Below are 20,426 nucleotides of genomic sequence, written 5' to 3'. Positions count from 1 at the left end.
TAGTCTGGAAGTGATCATTGCATGGATCACAGTGGCCCGGTGTTCTGGGGACAAGTAGGGAGCTAGTAGCCGGGCTTGGCACAAATGGAAGAATACTGTCCAAGCTACTTTAGTGATCTGAGCCCCCATGGATAGGGAGGCATCAAAAATCACTCCCAAATTCCTGGCTTGTGGTACAGATGACAGTTGCACCCCATCCAGGCAGGGAAAGTTCCTCATCTTGCCCCTTCCTACCCAGCCAGAGGACTTCCATCTTAGAGGGGCTGAGTTTCAGATGACGCTTTCTGATCCAGCCAGTTACTGCTTCCAAATACCTGGTGAATGTATCTGGTGGGCAGTCCAGCTGGCTGTCCATCAGAAGATAGAGTTGGGTGTCATCCGCATATAACACCCAGCCCACAACTCTGAACCAACTGGGCAAGAGGGCGCATATAGATGTTAAATATAGGGGGAGAGAGTACTGCCCCTTGTGGCACGCCATATGGCAGTGCAAAGGAGTCAGACAACTGATCTCCCACCGCAACCCTCTGCAACCTGCTCTTAAGGAAGGAGGTCAGCCACTTAAAAGCTGTACCTCCTATCCCTGTGTCAGCAAGGCGTTTGACCAAGAGCTCATGGTCGACCACATCAAAGGGGGCCGACAGATCTAACAGAATGGCCGACCCGACATTTATTCCCAGTTACTCTCATTTGACTAAACCATTTCGAAAGGATAGAACCAATTGTGCTTTTCTGCACTCGGTTCACTGTAATATTTGTTTTTCATTTTCTTTCTCCTCTCCATTGCCATTGTTTATTTTATTTCCTTCAAATTGTTCTTCTTTATCCAGTACAGAGAAAATATTTTCATGAAGACTCAGGTCACTAGAGTAGTACAGCTGGCATTCTACCACCTTCACCAAGCTAAACTACTAGCGCCCTGGGCCCCCTGACTATATGCCCACCCCTCCAAAGTGCTCTGCTAATTCAAACCAGCTGGTGATCCCTGGCCCCAGGAACATACGTTTGGCCTTCTTGGTCCTGGCCTCAACCTGGTAGAATGAGCTCCCAGAAGAGTTGCAGGCCCTTCAAAAACTTGCATAGTTCCAACAGGTCTGCAAATTGGACCTCTTCCACCAGGCATTTGGTTGAGATCAATGAATCATAGAATAACATGGAGTTGGCTCCTTCCTTCAAGAGCCTGATAAGACCCTCCCCTGGAATAGGAGTCTTATCAGCAAGTAAAGCTCATACACTGGTGTTTAATGGATTTCAAAATATATTTTGTCTTTGACTGTTGTAATAGTTTTGTTACATGTTCTTATATTGCTGTAAACCACTCCAAGCCAGCATGCTGTGAGCAGTGGTCATATAAACCCAAATATAAATTATTTGTTCTGCACTAATAATACAAATATAAATTATTTGTTCTGCATAGTAAGATATACGCATAGTAAGAAAAAGCTAAAGAAAAAGGACACAATCAAGAGCACTTGAAAATCACTGCGAATGTTGCTATCGATCAACTGAATGTTGTTGGCACTCAGATGTCCCACACATAAATTCTCTTTATGTTATCTCCTGATAACTTTTTTTAAAACACTGAGAAATTCATTGCAGCATAACCTGGATTGTGCATGGCACACTCCTTTAACTAGATAATCAGGTTAGGTCAAACAGCTATTTGGTTTTCAGCTCAAGAGCAAGCCCCTAATATGTGAGGGATTCAGTAATATGTGAGGGGCACAGTTCTGTAGCTGAATCATTCATATCCTTCTGTTAGAATGTTAAAAGTGCCAGTTGACATCAAACTAACACTCACTCAAGAATTTATCTGCCAATAACCACTGTGGGTAAAACATTCTATTAACAGTACATTATATGCCCCGAAGTGTGGTATGCCCATGGGAGGGTTTGAGTTTAGTTATTTTATTTGGACAGCAGCCAGCCCCTGTGATCTGACACTACTTTCTTTGGAAACTCTATCAAGTTTCCAAAGCATTTTCCTAATCGATAGGGTTGTCTGCTGCAAAATAAAATAGACATTGGCCACACAGGAAGTTTTAAAAATGTTCTAGGTTATGGCTACAGTGCAAACCTAGAACATAATAGAATCACATGATTATTCTTTGTTAAGATGACTCAAATCATAAGCTTCCATTCAATTAACATTACCCAATCATCCCTTTAATATTAATCAAGTGATTTCTTTGTCTTCTTTTTGTAAACCACCAACTTATTAGTGGAAGAAAATCAGCACTGCTGTAGTTTAAACTGGAAGACAACAGGCTAAATTAGACAAGATGTTGTGAGTCTGGGAGTTCTTGAAGACAACTGCCATCAAAGCTAGGCTCACAGCAGCTCTGGGCGGTTGCTGCCATTGCCAAGAGTGAGCACAGAGCAGCCACCATGGACAAACAATGGTCTTGTTGGGGGGAAATTGAAACCCTTGTTATTTTTTACAGGTATCAGATTTTTCTGCAAACATGGGATCATCCCCAAGTTAGTAAAAAAAATATTTCTCAGTATGTGCCCGACCCATGGATTTAGACATCCACAGATCTACCTACACTTGAGAGATATGACAAGGACACTTTGTGTGAATATGTCTTCTCTTGTGTCTTCTAGTGTCTCCCTTAGAATTACAGAATCCTTTTTGACCGATCCTTTCAGTTGCATTAATAAAATACAAAATCACAACAGCTGATCTATTCTCTGTACAATGTGTTCCATTAACGGTGAAGAACCAGGAATTTCACCTAGGTGTAAGCTGTGATCGGAGGAACTGTGAGTTTTGGCCAGAGACGGCTCATGAGCATTGTACAGCTCCTAGCGAATCACTGGGGATGCCTGGTCTGCCTTTCTGTCTTTACAGGCTTGGGAGTGGTCCTGCCATTCCATTTATCTGCGGATAAGAGGTCAGCACCTCCTCCAGCCAGCAAGCAGCAGGAAGAGGAAGAAGAGGACAGATAAGCCCCATGATTGACCCTCATTGGTAGAATCCTCTCCCCTTAATAGCAGCGCACTCTCAGGGAGGGTCAATCAGGTAGTGGGTGATTGGTCTGCACACAATATGAACTGATTGGCCCTCATTGGCCCACTCTCCTTATTAGCAGCACACTCCCAGGGAGAGTCAATCAGGTAGGGAGTAAGTTGTCTGCTTGCATTTTGAATAGATTGGTCCTCATTGGCAGAGTACTCTCTGTGTAATAGAAGCACACACCCAGGGAAGCCCAATCAAATAGGGGGTGAGTTGTCTGCATACAATATGAACTGATTGGCCCTCATTGGCAGAATACAATTTGAACTGACGGGCCCTCATTGGCTGAGTGCTCTCTCCCTATTAACAGCAAATCCCAAGGGTGGGCCAATGATACATGGAGTGAGTTATCAACTTGAGTGTTAATATGATTAGTGATGATGAAGTGAAGGTGATGCTTAGTGATTATTATGAAATTATTATCAATTTTCTATTCCTTGTCTCTACAGTAACCAAACAAGAGGCTACAACTAAGAAATCAGAAGGTGACTGACACCGGGAAGCACAACCATGAAGGAGCTAGAAAAGATTTAAGTATAAGGATGTGCCACTGGCAACCTAGATCAAGTTAATTTATGCTATATCATTCGCCATCATTATGTATGTATGTATGTGAAAGTTGGGCAGTAAAGAAATTAGTCTTTTGAAGTATGGTGCTGGAGAGCTTTACAGATACCATGGACCAACAAAAATCTAAATGAGTTCCAGATCAAATCAAGCCAGAACACTCCCCAGAAGCTACAATGACTACATTGAGGCTATCCTGCTTTAATAACATCATAAGAAGACAGGCTCACTAGAAAAGACAATGTTAGAAAAAGTTGGAGGCATCAGGAAAAAAGAAAGATCCAATATGAGATGGACTGGCTCAATAAAAGAAGCCATGGTCCTTGGTTTGCAAGACATTAGCAAGACTATTAACTATAGGATAGGATGTTTTGGAGGACATTAATACACAATGAAAGTGACTTGATGGCACTCAACACACAAAACCAATGGACAACCATGGGAGTGACAAAAGAATGGGAGTAATATGCATGCTTTTGCTAGCCCCTGATAATAACTGAACTATAGCATCCTGCACCAACCAGAATCTCCAAGGTGATTTTGAGGGGAGACCTATACAAAATGCATCACAGTAGCCTGGTCCTCATGTTACCATGGTATGGATCCAGGTGACCAGATCAGCCAAGGAAGGAAGCCAGAAAGTGGGTTTTTCCCCCCTGCCGGAGCTGCCATACATGTGCGTTTTCACCACCAGAGTGCGCTAACGCGCATGTGCGGAAGCTCCGTGCATGCACGTTTGTGCCCGCCGGCATACCGGCAGCCGCACCTGCCTCTTCCCCCCCACACACAGCAAAAAGCTATCCGGGCCGCGAGTGAAGTGGCCGCTTCTCTCTTGGCCTGGTGAGCTTCTCACTGCGGGTGGGGGGAGAGGCAGGCATGGCGGCCCATCACCGAGGCCTTTGCGGCCCGCTACCGGGCTGCGGACCGGAGGTTGATGACCCCCATGTTAGGGAATAAGCTGCCTAAGGAGGTGGTGAGCGCCCCCTCACTGGCAGTCTTCAAGCAAAGGTTGGATACACACTTTTCTTGGATGCTTTAGGATGCTCTGGGCTGATCCTGCGTAGAGCAGGAGGTTGGACTAGATGGCCTGTGTGGTCCCTTACAACTCTATGATACTATGATTCCATTTGTGTGTGATACAGGTTGTATTTAGTCTACACAGTAGCAGCACAGAACAACATAGAGGCACAGCACTGTTGCCATGAATAATTGCTTCCTTTTTATAAATGGCCATTTTGGGGACATGGCCAGCATATTAATGGTGGGTGGTATTGCTGTATCTCTGTGGTTTAAAGTAACCAAGGGCCTTTTCTTCCAATTTTGAAGTTACTGGTATAAGCAGGACTGTTCCAGAAAGCAACTCTGATTAGTTTTTACAACTGAAAACCTCATATGTACAGTTTAACAAAACCTTTTTGAAGGATGGAGTATAATTTGAGAATATCTTTACCCATAATTTTAAGAAACAATGAACCAAAGAAAACACACTGATTTGGATCCCATGTAAGATTTCCATGTATTCAACAGTCCTGCTTGTATTAAATGAAAACAACTGTATCCCTACTATCTTTTCTCTGGGCACAAAACACAGCATAAAGTATTTCTTCTGATAGGATTTCAAAACTAAATTAAATGAAATCCTCTGAAACATCTGTTCTACATTCCATTGTGCCAGATTACTACTCCATTAAAATTGTATTAATGTGCTATGAATTACTGCAGATGTTGTGCTACTGTTTACACAAATGGGAATGCATTAAATTCATTTCCCTTCCAATTCATGCATAATGGACTCAAACCACTATTTCTTCTCTCTACTTTAAAATAAATAAAGGAATTAGAGGAATTATCCTAGGAGCTCTAGCTAACTGGATAGATGATCTCATTGAATTCCAACTCAAAAAATCTAAAATTTTAATTACCAGTCTCTGCAGTAATTACACTGAATCAATAAAAGCAGGCCCCCACAGTGGAGGCCACTGATGTTCCTGAAACTGTGCAACTTTGTGGAGGCCAGCCAAAATGGGTGGTTGCACTGGAGGCTGTCAGCACTCCCTGCCCTGCATGGAGAATGGTGGGTCCCCATGGTGGCGGCGTGCAGGCTGTGGTGGAAAGGGGCAGGGAAGAGCCCTCAGTGGGAAAGGCCCACCCTGTGAGGGTCAAACAGAGCCCTTCCAGCACTTCCCAACAGTGCATCATTCTTTTCTACTCAACAAGTGGCAATATTCACATTTTGAAACATCAAGATGTATGTATCACTTATTACAAGAACTACTAGCAAGCACTGTAGTTTCTTAGCCCGTTCTAGAAGCATCTCTTTAAGCTTATATGAAACTGCATTTATTGCTTTATTGCCCACTCACTAAATTTGGAGATAGTATTTTGGAGCTCCCCACAATCTTTAGTTTTCACCATCGTTAATAATGTGTTGTTATCTGCAATACTGGCTTCTTCTCTACTCACCCATAATTCTACATTACTTACGAACATATTAAATAGTAACAAGTACGAACCCCAGATCACTCAGGGATTCCAGAGATCCCTGTGATAGGCATCCAGCTCTCTATGTACGCTCACTTTACCAGATACTAATCCGCAAAAGGACCAATCCTCTTCATCTCTAATGGCTACACTTACACAACCACCTTTTGTGAGGAACTTTTATCAAACTATCCTATAAACACGGCAAAAAAAAAAAACAGCCTATAATTGAATCACATGGCAATTCACATACTTAAATACTGAAGGGTTTTTTAACTACTTCTTTTTTAACATGCCAAAAAGTGTTGACAATGGACTACAAAATGAGGACAGAGTATAAAAGTTTGTGTATTGTATAGGTTGCCTGTTTTTCATAATGTATTTCCACAAATTCTTTATTATTGAAATTCATTCAGGATTACATAACATTAAAAACAATATAACATTAGAAACAATATAACAAAGGGAACTGCACTACATTATTTCAAACTTGTGACAATTCTGTAATTATTTGTTCTTGCATAAACAGTTAATGATAACTGAATGTATTTTGAAAGAAACAAGCACAGCAACTAGCACCATCTTCAGCTACTGCTTTTTCACATGTATCATAGTACAGCCAATGCAAACATTTAAAAGGAGGAGAGTAACAGGGGTTTTGTGATTTTATATATATACATTTAAAAGGAGGAGAGGAAAAATGCCACCAGGCATTTGGTTGAGACCAGGCATAACCCACAGCGAATGAAGGGCCCCTGCTCCCCCCCACCCCAGAACTCCACCAGAGCGCTCTGACCTGTTGTGCCATTGCACTGTTGAACTGCTGTGCTGTTATATTGTATTGTGTACTGTTACAACTTTATTTGTTGTATTATTAATTGTTATAACCACTGTTTGCATTAATGTGCATTAATCATCAAACAATAATATTAACATTATTGTTTGATGATTAATGCAAATTGTTTTATGTATGGTTCATAAGTTCAATGTAAACCGCCCTGAGCCTCTGGGGAGGGCGGTATATACATACACATACACATACACATACACATACACATACACATACACATACACATACACATACACATACACATACACATACACATACACACAAACGGACATAAATCATTTATAACAGAACAAAGAAAACCAGAATACGGTACATATTGAAAACAACCACTTCTGGAAAATGGGAATAATAAGGACAAATTAATGTACAGAAAGGAATTGCTTTAAACTTTCCACTCTAACTTTCTTCAAGCCTTTCATACCCACTATTTAGACTCAGAGCCTTTGGAGTGCAGTAGTGCTATGCGCTACTACCCTGACCCAACAGCATCATATATGACCTTCATAATTACACATGCAAAGGCAAAAGGAAATATTTCTTTACACAGAGAGTGATTAAAACATGGAATTCACCACCACATGATATAGTGGTGGCCATAGAAGTGAACAGCTTTAAATGGGGATGAAAGATTCATGGAGGATAGGTCTTATCAGTGGCTACTAGTCAATGAACACTAGAATTCCAAAAAGAGGAGGGATGCTGCATGATTCTGGCCTTCCTGCATAGCAACTCAGCAGTGTTGATTTTTATTTAAAATTAATCTGTGTTGTGGCATTATTGCACAGCAACACAGAAGTGCCTTTTGTAAAAAATTAATTTCGGAACTCTGCGCCTGCATGTGTGCGCCCACCACGCACACTGGTGTCGGCGCCTCCCACCCTACCCCGTGCCACTGCACTGGCTGCTTTGGGCCCGAATGGCTGCTTTGGAAGCCAAAGCGCCCAACCCTAGTACCAATTGTAACTAGCTCCATTTTAAAACCAATTTCTCTATCCACTTACCACTAAGTTACTCAAAGACTTACTGACTTAGCTTAATCACATATTTACTAAATTACATACAAGAAAGTTCTATTTTTATTATTCGGTCTAATATTTAAATGTATACCACTTGAAACCCATTAATTATTTTATCCTCTGATTCTTAAATCCAATAAATACACCAAAACAAAACAACAGAAGGGGAAGATTTCCCCCAGCATGTTTTCAGTTTCAAAATATCCCAGACTTATTTTCTTACTAGCAGTGCAATCATGTTCTCAAGTTATACCAGGCAAAGAGTAGTGGACTTGTCAGGGAAGAAGCAGATGAATAGTCAGTTTAGTTGGTGTAGTGCCATCTTGGTGTAGTGGTTAGGAGTGGCGGCTTCTAATCTGGTAAACCAAGTTTGATTCCCTGCTCCCCCACATGTAGCCAGCTGGGTGACCTTGGGCTCATCACAGCACTGATAAAGCTGTTCTGACCAAGCAGTAATATCAGGGCTCTCTCAGCCTCACCTACCTCGCAGTATTTATGCCCAAATGGAGTTTTCAAACTCTTATGACTACCTTATCTTTCCCCAAACAGGAGAATATCGAACACTGGATAGCACGGTGATGAAGCATGAGATCTTGACAAGTAACTAGGTGATACTCCCAAATACTACCATCTACAGTGTGGTGAAACCTACATGTTGTCTTGTTCAGCCAATATCCATTACCGCTCGTGTCTTTTTTTCAGGCAGCCCTTCAACAGGTAAAAACGTTTCCCCATCCAATAAAAACTACAAATGAGACCTACAGCAAGACCACCAGCAGCCATATAGTAAGTAAATAAGCTCTCTATTGTGAACATATTGCTGGCTTTGTTGAAAAGTTAGTATATTTACTCAAAACATATTTAATGTATTCCTTTTCTATGAATTGTAAGCGTTCAAGGCTAAATTTCTGTTTATTCTGAGATGAAATGAACATTGCAAGCTACTTTTGAAAGGACTGTCAAAAGAAACTTGTATCTTCTTTATATGTCCCTCACTAACTTATACAGACCTTGTCACATCTTATTCCTGTTCTACGGCTCCAATTTACAGCCAAACATAGCATTTTAAGTAGATGGTTGTGGAAAAAAGTTACATCAAAGTGGGCTTTCTGTGTATCTTTGATAGGCCATGGTTCCAATCTGGAAGAACTGCACAGCAGAGACAACAAAAAGTAAGGGAGGAAGTCAGGAGAAATCTTGATGGGCACTGCCATTCTATCATTTTGCCAGTTATAACTTTTAACACATTCAATTTTCTTCAACAAAGTATGTAAAAAGTTATAACAGCAGCAACAAAATTCCAGCAATTTTTCTGTAAACTGAACTTTTATGAACTGTTATGGCTTTGGGCGAGAGAAATCAATACGGTCCCAACGCATATTGCTACATATACATCAAATTCTGGAACCTTTTAGCAATGAATTAATTACTACAGACAATAGTTTACATTTTCTTTAGAACCACTAGCTTAAGTACCAGCATGGATCTGCTACTGCAACAGCATAATCACACAGGATTTTCCTAGTCTAGAAGGGATCTTGACAGGTTCACCTCTCTCCACAACTTGTTCAACTATAATGCTGAAAACAGCAACAGACATTCATTACTAAGATGACACATATGGTGGCCAACCATGATCCTTTTTTCACTAAGACCCTGTTCATGATGTAAAGCTTCTGGAAGCAATGTAATTAATCCAATCTTTCCTCATAAAAGATGCAAAGGAAGAGACACTCATATGGCATCAGAAAAGCAGTGAGATCTTACACAAATTCTGACATCAAAAAGTTATCACAAAGGACTCCTTAATTCCTTTGAGTTCTTATATGTACCAAAAAAAAAACCCAGAAAGCGAATGGACTGGCATTTCATATTTTGTCTAAACTGAAAGACTTACTGCCTTCCAATTCTGCACGGCACAGAGAACTTAGCAGAGCATCAGGTGACAGTTCCTAGGGATAAATTTATGGCATTCTATTTCTATCTTTGTAGACTCAAATGCCCAGAAATACTTAGTTCCTGGATGCAGACAGCAAGTTAATGCTACTGTTGACACTTATGCCATTACTTCTCTGTATCTTCTTTCACAATGTTCAGGGACTCAGAAAAAACTTTTGATGCTTTTATCATCAAGCATGTAAGCAAGGGGAAGAAATTATGGTTTTTTAGACATTAGATAGTAGGCTAACACTGCAATCCTAAGCAGAGTTACATCCTAGTATGTATGACTTTTTTTTTTGAAGATGCATCCCACCTCAGCGTTTTTCTGGTCATTCTTTATTGTTTTATTTGTTCATTTTTATATGATCTTCACCTGATGCTGCTGCCAGTCTGAATTCACAATACTGGCCTTGTTGAACAGTCTGATTCAGTATTAGCCAGCTTTATGTGGTCATGAGAAATGAATTTTGGAGTAGGTAGTGAAATGACAATCCTATGAGAAACTAGACACAAAGCCAGTTGCATCTATATCCGGTTTTCTCAACTTTTTACCACTGAAATATTTTTACCCCCTGAAATATTAATGTTTTGAGAAACCCCAGAAGTGGGATCTCCAAATCCCAGCCAGAGGCTGGCATCCCTGCAATTCTTTAGGGATGCCAGTCTCCAGGTGAGACCTGGAAAACCCCCAGAATGAATGCTCCTCTCCAGAACACAGAGATCAGTCCCCCTGGAGGAAAGAGTTGCTTGGGATGTGGACGGGCGACGGGCGTGTGTACCACTCCCCTCTACACAGAGAGAGAGAGAGAGAGAACACAGAACACGAAATCAGTCCTTCCTTCTCAAATAGCAAATCTTATTACACAATCACCTCTTCATGTAGGAAATGCCTGAGTGTCTCCTTCCTTGTATTGCTCTGAGAAGCCATTGGCCAGAAGGTCCAAATTTAAAGGAAAAAAATCCCCTAGCAGTCAATAAGCAAGTCAAAAAAGACTTACACCATCCTCCTGCAACAGCTTCTTCTGTCTGTGGTCTAGCTACATCTCTTTAAGGCAATAGCAATTTGTACAGCTTGATGTAGTGGTTAAGAGAAGCGGCTTCTAATATAGCAAGCTGGATTTGATTCCATGCTCCTCCACATGCTGGGTGACCTTGGGCTAGTCACAGTCCTGTTAGAAACTGTTCTCACAGAGAAGTTCCTCTCGGAGCTCTCAGCCTCACCTACCTCATAGGGTGTTTGTTGTGGGAAGAAGAAGGGAAGGCACTGAAAAGCAAGGTATAAAAACCAAGTATTATTCTACTGGGAAGGTGCTACTGGGAAACAGTGTCTCCCCACTCCACATGTCCCCATGATATTCTTTGCCCCATCTGCCATGCCATTGGTCTCAAATTTGCTTGGTTGTGATAGTCTTGGAAAGACTGCAGCAAGACCAAGATGGCATGCATACTGAAAAGGAGTCTACATCTTCCTAGTCCCACTCAGAATTATTTTCCCTGCTGCAATTGCCTGTGGTGGTAACCCCAAAAGCATTCCTCCCTTCTCAGATTGCAAATGGCAAACCTCATATGACTTACTTCTAAGTAAACATTCCCAGGGCGATGACTTTTCCTGGCTGTTCTATATCCCAGAGGGCTGGTACAGGGCTGTTTCTGGACCTCCTGCGTGAAGAGGCTGCCCCAGGAGGCATGTTCACGCCCTCCACCAATGTCCTCAGAGTTGAAGGAGACCAGGAGACCAGGGCAACTTACTGGCAGCAGGACATAACTCTGAGGCTGGCTCCTCTTTCCACCCAGCAAAATTCTGAATCTGGCAAGACACTGGAGGTAGAGAGTTGACTCCTTATCAGCCTTTCCTGGCTGAAAACTCCCTCCAGATTGAGGCTAAACTACCAGGGCAGGCCATTCAACACTGAGGGCCATCTGAGGGAGAAAATTGCCCGCATGCAATTTAAGCAGATTGGCCCTCATGGACAGAGTGCTCTCTCCCTGTTAGCAGCACACCCACAGGGAGGGCCAATCAGTCAGGGAGTTGTGTGTATGCAATTTGAGCTGATTGGCCCTCACTGGCAGAGTGCAATTTGACCTGATTGACCCTCATTGGTAAAATACTCTCTCTATATTAATGGCACACCCCCAGGAAGGGCCACTCAGGTAAGGAGTCTGCATGCAGTTTGAACTAACTGGCCCTCACTGGCAGATTGTAATTTGAACTGATTGGCCCTCATTGGCAGAGTGGTATCTCCCTATTGGCAACACTCCCCCCCAGGAAGGGCCATTCAGGTAGGGAGTAAGTTGGCTGCATGCAACTTCAGCTTTATAATGTTTATAGTGATGATGATTAACTTTATACTAGTGTGGTAACAGCCAATAGGTAGCAACCTGTGAGCTGTAGCTGACACATGAGGATACGTGGGAAGAAACATATAGGTCCTATGCTGTGAAGAGCTTTAAAGGTCATAACCAGTATCTTGAATTGGACTTGGAAATAAATTAGCAGCCAGTATGGTTTATTTAAGACAGGTAGATATGTTCCTATCAGCTAGTCCCTGACAAAAATCAGGCTGCTGCAATTTGAACCAGGTGAAGTTCTGGGTTGGTTTCATGGGCAGCCAAACAAAGTTCATTACAGTAGTCAAATCACAAGATTAGAATAGCATGGATCAGATCAACTGAATCTAAGAAGGATGAGCATTAGTGAACCAGGTGCAGCTAATAGAAGGCACTCTTGGCAACTATACCAAGCTGCTATGTTAATTTTAATCTTGGTCCCATAAACCTGTCCCCCTCCATTCAAATGCATCCAATCCCTCTAAAGCATCAGCCTTTTGAAATATTTTCCAACAAAGGGAAAGTTTAATCACAAAAATACTTCATATACCTCTATTTAACCCTGTTCTATAGTTGTTACCCAATTTCATCAAAACTTGTGAGCATGCACCTCCAGGACATCAGTAGCCATTGCAAAATTTTCAGTAAAAATATTTTTGTTTTCTAAACTTAGAACTAAAAGTACCCAATTCGAAATGTCAAAAAGCATAAGTAATATGCATGACATTTGAAATGGGATTCAGAATATATAATTCTATGTAACCTAGTTGAAGTATGAATTAAATCTGAAATACTTTGGCAATGGCAAAAAAAAAACCCTACCTGTGACCATAAATAGTGCATGACATATTCAGGTATTTAAACATCAGTCTCCATTGGTTTCAATTCGTCACTGTCTCACAAATAAGCATCTTTCGTTCTTTGCATAAGTCATCAAAATTTTTCAAGTACATAGCAACAAATTCAATATAATTAATACTTAGGGCTTTCAGTATATAAACTAATGAAAATTTAGGCTGCTGTTCTCAACCCACTTGTTTGAACTAATGTTCAGTCCAAACCTACCAATGTTTCATCAGGAGGTAGTAATTTTTGTGCTTTTAAACTCCAGATTTTCTGTCATTCTACAATCAAAGCAGATCATAACCTAAATTTCCAAATTCTGTCATTAGATATTTCCAGCCCACATTTTTCCTTAATAAGATAAAATGTCAGAATTTGAGCTGCTAATCTCATTTAGATGTCATGTCTAATACCAACTCCAAAACAAGAAAAATATTTCAAAAGTTACCGATGGGGTAATTGAAAACTGATTGTCAGGTGAACTCAATGGGTTGAGTCTAGACTAAATTTTCCATCTGTAGAAATAACTTTTTCTGCTGCGTCCTCCCACCCACTGAATCCCCACTAAAATACTGATTCTAGGGGATAGTAAATCCAGGTGAATTGGGGGGGCGGGGGGCTGAAGCAGGAAGGGGGAATCATTGGAAATTGCCAATTACAGCCTGTACCTTCTAAAAATCCAAAGATCAGAAGTTTGGGATACCATTCTGTTATTATCCCTTCGCATCTATTCACAGTTTGACACTAAAGCCTTTCCCATCTTCTTTTTCCCTTATACAAATATAAAAGGTATTAATTTCAAGTTAACTACATGAAGCTGGAATCAATGACACAGCATCAAGTGACCTTTTATGGTAGTTAGAAATAGACTTTTAATGTTGCTTTTGTCATTTTCAGAACTAGAATTGGTTTCCTTGTGAGAGAGTAGGCAGGGAAATGATATTTTGGTATTTTTATAAAAACAAGCTCTCAGTAGGTTATTTGTACCAAAGGAACTACACAATGTTCTTTCCTGTGTTATTTCACATTTGTTCAGTAATGCTAGTTTAGAATTCATTGCTACTACACCTTCTGAATGTCTCTCACTGCCTTTGCTGGAAAAAGTATGCATCCAGTGAATAATACTGAATACAGCAAGCATATGCACTTCAACACTAATAAAATCTGCTAACTGAATCTGAAGTGCATTCTACTTATCTATAAGCAATGACAGAAAACACATACCCACAAACTAGTATCAGGCTTATGAACAGAAGTAGCATTTCCTGATATACCTACAAGTTCCCAGAGGCTTAATTTCTTTAATTACCAAAACAATGGATGAAGACAAAAACAGTTCAGGAAATGAATTAAGCACTTTACTTTTAAGTCATGGTATACTTGAAGCTACTTAATTAAATGTCATTTATTAACCTATTCTACTGCCTCTTTGAAATGAAAGTCATAGTAAGTACCACATCATAGCAACTTACTATTGTTTTATATAAATATTTTTAAAAAGAAGACAAAAATGAGTGTAAATACTGAGTAACTGCCAGCAGTTTATCATCTTTGTCTCAAACCCCTCAAGCCATCAGAGCTTTAACTCTTGTTCATCCATAAAGTTATAAATATTAAACAGCCTGCCTGCAAGCAGCAGTCATTCTGCCATTCTGTCAGATTCATCAAATGTGAATATTTACTAAGCATCAAGAAGGTGAATAATTCCAAACTATCCAGGATAATTCTATTTCTGTACCTGCATTTGCAACATAATTAACACTAACTTAAGAGCTCTTGCTATCAAAGTATTTTATCTGCCATCCAGTAGATCTATTACTACTTTATACCCAAAATGACATATTTCCATTCATTCATGATTTCATCAACTCTCCTGCAGCAGATCTTGCATGCAGGAGAGGCACCAAATTGCTCATAATTGGAAGTGATTAATTTCTAGGGCTTATTTATTTCTCTCACTAGACTTTTGTAGGTTTCCAGCCTCTGGTATAGGTAGTGCTAAAGCACCATCACAGAGTTGTGCAGTACCTATTGCACACTATTAAGTGACTACAGAGGTATATCAGGTAACATGAAATGTTGCTTCTTCTATATATTCATCTGAGAGTGGGATATAATCAGCACCATTTGACAACAAAGAATGGGCAAAAGGTGTATTTCAAACAATAAAGGCAATTAAGCCACTCAGGGCAACAAAGTAACAACAGTCCACCACTATCAACAGATACCAAATCTCTCTTCAAAATGTCAAACTTAACCAGCTGAAAGGTAATACAGTTAAATCATTCACACATTTCAGCCACAGAGGAAAGATGCCATCTGGGGCTGTTCTTTAATCTTATACAATTAAAAATAGATGTACAATCAAATCCTGCAGCCTGGGAACAGACTACAGTCACAAGATTATAAGCTATCTATAAGCACCTGAACATTGGCTACAAGAATAAACCCATTTAAAGAAACAAAAACACTAAAACTGCATGGGTCCATCGTAAGGCTACTCAGGGACAAGAAATGAAAACTAAACAGAACCCACAGATTAAATGGAGTCAGCACTGATAAAAACTGAAGTCATTCTGGGCACAAAAGAAAAGAACTGTATCTTTGCAATGCAAGGTGGATGGAAGAGAAGTAAGCGTGGGTTCACAGTAAAAGTAAAAAGGTATCACTTCAGGAAGCAAGGGATTTATTGGCCTAAGGCTTCAGGAAGGATCAGTAGGTGGGCTCTAGGAAATCTGTGAAGGGAAGAGGTGGTCCCATCAACAGAGCACAAGCATGTTAAAGAAGGCAGGGAGAACACAACGCTAAAGATCAGCAGAATGTGATGGAGATGTTACTAGGTAATAAAGTAGTTGAGCAAGAAAGCTCTCCCTTTAACTTTCTGTGCTGAGAAGAAAGATGCTAAGGGGGACATGATGACAGAGCAGTTAGAGGACACAAGGGCAATTAGGGATAACCAAAGGCAGACACAAGGGAGTGAGAGAGATTGCCGGGGTGCCTCCCAGACCCACTTTTTTTTAAGGGGGGGGGGAGGCAGCCAATCCCCAAGAGCTCTGTGCAGCGCCTCGGCAGGTGGGGCGAGGCAAAGCTGGGGCTCCCCTTACCAGGTTCAGCACAGTCTCCACGATGTCCCGGTTGCTGACCTCCCCAACTTGGATGAGTCCGATCAGGACTGCGAATTTCATGCGGATATTACGGATGGGCACCGACGGATTAATCATCCCCGCGGGCAGCACCACAGACCCGGAGCTCGACGCCCTCAGCTCCCCCATCACGGCCGCCGCCGAGCCGCCGCCGCCGCTGCTGCTGCTGCTGCTACCTCCGCCGCCGCCGCCGCCGCCTCCTCCAGCCGCTGCTGCTGCTGCTCCCCCAGAACTGCCGCCGCCGACTCCGCCGCTGCTGCTGGCCCCGACAGCGATGAGCCCCGTGGGCTGCGGCTCCGGCCCCGACACCGGCTTCTCGCTCGCCATCTATCCCCGGCCGCTGCTGCCGCTGCTGCTGCCAACAGTACCTGCCGCCGCCGCCGCACTCCGCCCTGGCCGAGGAGCTGCGCATCCACCGCAGCTGCAAAACCGCAGCAGCAGCAGCAGCGCCCGGCGGGGCCGCAGAGAGCGAACCCGGCCCGCCGCTGCTGCTGCTGCTGCCGCCACCGCCGCCGCCTCCTCCGAAGGACCGTCCCGGGCGCCGCTCCCCCGCCTCTCTCTCTCTCTCTCTCTATAATGAGGGATTATTATGGGCGCCGCTGCCCCGTTAGCCGAAGCCGCCGCGCCGGAAGGACCGGCCCAGACAGCCGGCCAAGGAGTTGGAGAGGGAGGCCGGCGCGGAAAACGACGCGAACCGGGAAGCCGGTCCCTGCAGCTGCCGCTGTTGTTGTGGAGCCAGCACGGGCGCCGCTGCCGCCGCCACCGCCGCTCACTCCGCCATGTTGCCGCCCCCTGCCTGCGGTAGCCGCTAGGGCGCCTGCGCTGCCGAGCCCGTGGGGGGAGTGGCTCGGCTCCCTCGGCCGCCTCGCGGCCCCCTATCCCTCCACCCCTCGCCCTTCCGCCGGCCGCCTTCCCTCCTCGCCTTCGCCCAGGAGACGCTTCGCTCGGCGGCCCGCATTTTTTGGCGGGAGGACGCGGGGCTGCTGCGGCTGGAAGGGCGGTTATACAACGCGGCTCCCTCGCCTCCCTTTCCCCTCGCGCGCGCCGGCGGGAATTCTGCCCCAGCCCTCGCCGTTGACACAGCAACGGCCGCGCGGGAAGGAAGGAAGGCAGGCAGGCAGGCAGGGGGACCTGGGCTACGATGGAGCCGGTTGCGGGGCCCTGGGCGAAGGAGACCGCCGCGGCGAGGGAAAGCAGGTGGCGGCCCCTTCCCTCCGTCACCGCCCGCGGCCTGCCCGAGGGAGAGTGGCGACCGCCGTGCGAGGGGAGCCGGCTGCCCGTCGAAGCGCGGGCTTCCGCTCTTCAGTCGCTCCGTCGGGGACAGCTGCTGCCCTCCTCGCTTCTCTGTTCGAGGGCTTTGCATCGTCTTGCGCACTTTCCGCGGGTCATGGAGAAGAAAACGGGGCGTACAGAACGCTCTTTTCTTGGCAGGAAGAGCACCACGGTTCCCAGTGCTGTGGCCTCCTACGAATACTAGCCTGGCAAGTCGAAAACTAGAAATACACCCTTATCCGTCCATCCGGTGACCTGAAGGCCTTCCAGCACAACACAATGAGCTTTTCATTTGGTTTCCCCGTGCAGGGTATATGCAGTTGTGGCTGGTTTGAGCCTCGGTCTCCCGAGGGTTTTCTTTAGTAAGTTTCATGAGAGTTTAACGAAAAATGAAACCTAGTATACTTTTCAGTACACATGGCCCCTTTCAGTAGGCAGCAAGGGTACTGTGAGCATCACAAGCAGCTATTGGTACTGCTGAGTACAGAAGAGTGAGGCAAGTCCTCCTCAGGTTCCATGCCTTAACTACCAAGTGATTGGATCACTAAATCCAGATAAACCCTGTTAGGATTCAACAACAAAGTAAAACAAGTCTCACAGTATCTTAAATACTAACAAAGTAAGCCTTTATGAGAGTTTACTTCTTTAGATCTGTGTGGCAATTACTCGTACTTAGAGTTACAAGCTGGCTTGGAAAGATGTTATAAAGAGAGGTCAAGTTTTGAGCCTTGGGGAATGTCTCCAAATGCTTCATTTAGCTTTTTCCTGTAAGAGTAAATTACTATGTCATCCTTTCAGTTTTTACTACCCTGGAATAACATCATACTTCCTGCCAGCACCTGAAGGCTTTTTGGGCCAAGATAATGGGCATTTCTACTTTGTTCCTGTATGCAATACACATGCAGTTGAATAGTCCAAAGGTCTTCCACCTTCACATTTCATGAGCATTACATATTCAGTAGCCACCCATCAGAGACCTCTCCCCCCCTGTGAAATTAATATTCCTTTCCCTCAAGTAGCACAGCAGCCCTAATAGCCCAACTAGCTCTAGCTCACCAGAGCTCAAAATCTAAGCAAGATCAGTACTCGGGTTGGAGACCACTAGGGAAGACAGCTACTATGCAGAGGAAGGCAACAGCAAACCACCTCTTGCCTTCAACATTCAAAAAAATTCTACTGCCCAATTAATCAGGAACATCTTTTAGTTAACTGAAACAATTTATTCAGTTAATCTAACCAATTGTTCAGTTAAACATTACATCAGTAGGCAGATGTTTGAGAAATGAGAAAGATTAATGGAGATCAACTTTTTCATCTGTCAAAAGATTTATAATGAAATTAATCAAATATCAGTGCCATTCTATGTGGGTCTAACAGAATTCAGCACATGGGGGCTTACTCTCAGGAAAGTGTTCTTGGGATTATACTGTAAGCAGCCCAGTTTAGGCAAAATGAGAACAATATAGGGGAAAGTGTCCTTGTTTTGTACCTGGGGACGATGCAAGCCATTTTGATACTGGAGCTGTAAAATCTGTATGGTCCCTCCTCCTGAAATAAAAATAGAGTGACAGATTGTTCATTTGAGATTCTCTCTCATTTTTCTTTTAACTGGAGTGTGGTACCAAGTCAGAATCTATTAATTCCAAAAATAATTACCCTGTGTAACATTGGCCTATTATACAAGGATGTTTTACCTTGCTTTCCCAGCACGTCTGCCAGATTTTCTTTGTTCTGCATTGATTTTAGTTCCTTCAGTGCTCAATTTATTTTCTGGTTGCTGTTTCCATGGGTTTTCTGAGAATGCTTTTATGCTGAATTTCCCCTTGTTTAATTTCTAAGCCAAAGGTAATTTAAAAGCATACAGATTTCCCCCCTGCTCTTTGGCCAACCCTCGAATGTCATTTCCCATCCACATTGAAGAAGAGTTGGTTCTTATATGCCGCTTTTTTCTACCCAAAGGAGTCTCAAAGCAGCCTACAATCACCTTCCCTTCTCCCACAACAGACAACCTGTGAGGTAGGTGTGGCTGAGAGAGCCCTGATATTACAGCTCAGACAGAACAGCTTTATCAGTGCTGTGGTGAGCCCAAGGTCACCCAGCTGGCTATATGTGGAGGAGGAGCAGGGAATCAAACCTGGCTCACCAAAATAGAAATCCGTGCTCCTGACCACTACACCACTCTGCGTTTTCCATCATCCTCCCCCCTTCATCAGTGTACAGGCTCCATTTCCCCTTCATTTTTAATATTTTTTGACAAGCAGCATGAGTCCTGTGTATGAGACTATCTCTGCTCTCAGATCACTAAATTTTTAAAAATTAAACAATAGGGAAAGTTTAAAGGAGCTACATGAGGTTTGAGAGCCAGCTTCGTGTAATGGTTAAGTGCAGTGGCTTCTAATCTGGACAGACAGGTTTGATTTCCCACTCCACCACATGCAGCCAGCTGAGTGACCTTTGGCTCATCACAGCCCTGATAGTGCTGCTCTCACAGGGCAGTAATATCGGGACTCTCTTAGCCCTATCTACCTTGCAGGGTGCCTGTTGTGGGAAGAAGGGAAGGTGATGGTAAACTGATTTGAGACTGCTTCTGGTAGAGAAAAGTAGGGTAAAAACCAGCCCTTCTTCAAGTTCCCTGCTAGTATTGACTTGAAAGAGGGATCAGGGAAGAGGCAAATGGCAGCATTCCCAGTGCAAAGGAAAAAAATGGATTTCAGTGTTGCATGCAAACAAAGGAGGGGAATCATCAGCATTGAATGGAATTGACATGAAATGTAAAGAGGGAGAGATTGGAAGTCTAAAGCTTTGAATACATTTTCCCTTTAATGTTTTAGTGAACAAAGTTTGGGGGAGCATTTTGGCAATCTCTAGAAGCCTAATATTAAAATGGTGGCTGAACTACTGCAGACTGCCAAACTTAAAAATTGCTTGTGTCAGGCAAAGCAACCCCAATCCCTCAAGGGTTAATA

The 20,426-nt window shown here is 43.2% G+C and overlaps 1 protein-coding gene across 12 annotated transcripts in view; it reads right to left on the bottom strand.

Annotated features, from left to right (window-relative positions):
• The window catches only part of NBEA (neurobeachin), a 438,607-nt gene extending 422,092 nt beyond the window's left edge, over nucleotides 1-16,515 (bottom strand). For 7 of the 12 annotated variants that reach the window (XM_077341872.1, XM_077341873.1, XM_077341876.1 and 4 more), the window contains exons 1-2: nucleotides 16,150-16,515; nucleotides 11,100-11,138 (exon numbers count right to left, since the gene is read on the bottom strand). In XM_077341872.1, coding sequence (XP_077197987.1) covers nucleotides 11,100-11,138; nucleotides 16,150-16,515 — 405 coding nt within the window. The remainder of the gene's footprint in view (nucleotides 1-11,099; nucleotides 11,139-16,149) is intronic. The other 5 variants (XM_077341875.1, XM_077341881.1, XM_077341882.1 and 2 more) reach the window with 2 other exon arrangements.
• Nucleotides 16,516-20,426: the final 3,911 nt, after the last annotated feature.

This window comes from Paroedura picta, chromosome 6 (genome assembly GCF_049243985.1).
Source record: "Paroedura picta isolate Pp20150507F chromosome 6, Ppicta_v3.0, whole genome shotgun sequence".
NCBI lineage: Eukaryota > Metazoa > Chordata > Lepidosauria > Squamata > Gekkonidae > Paroedura > Paroedura picta.
The sequence above is the reverse complement of the archived record's forward strand: the minus strand, read 5'-3'. Positions and strand labels throughout refer to the sequence as shown.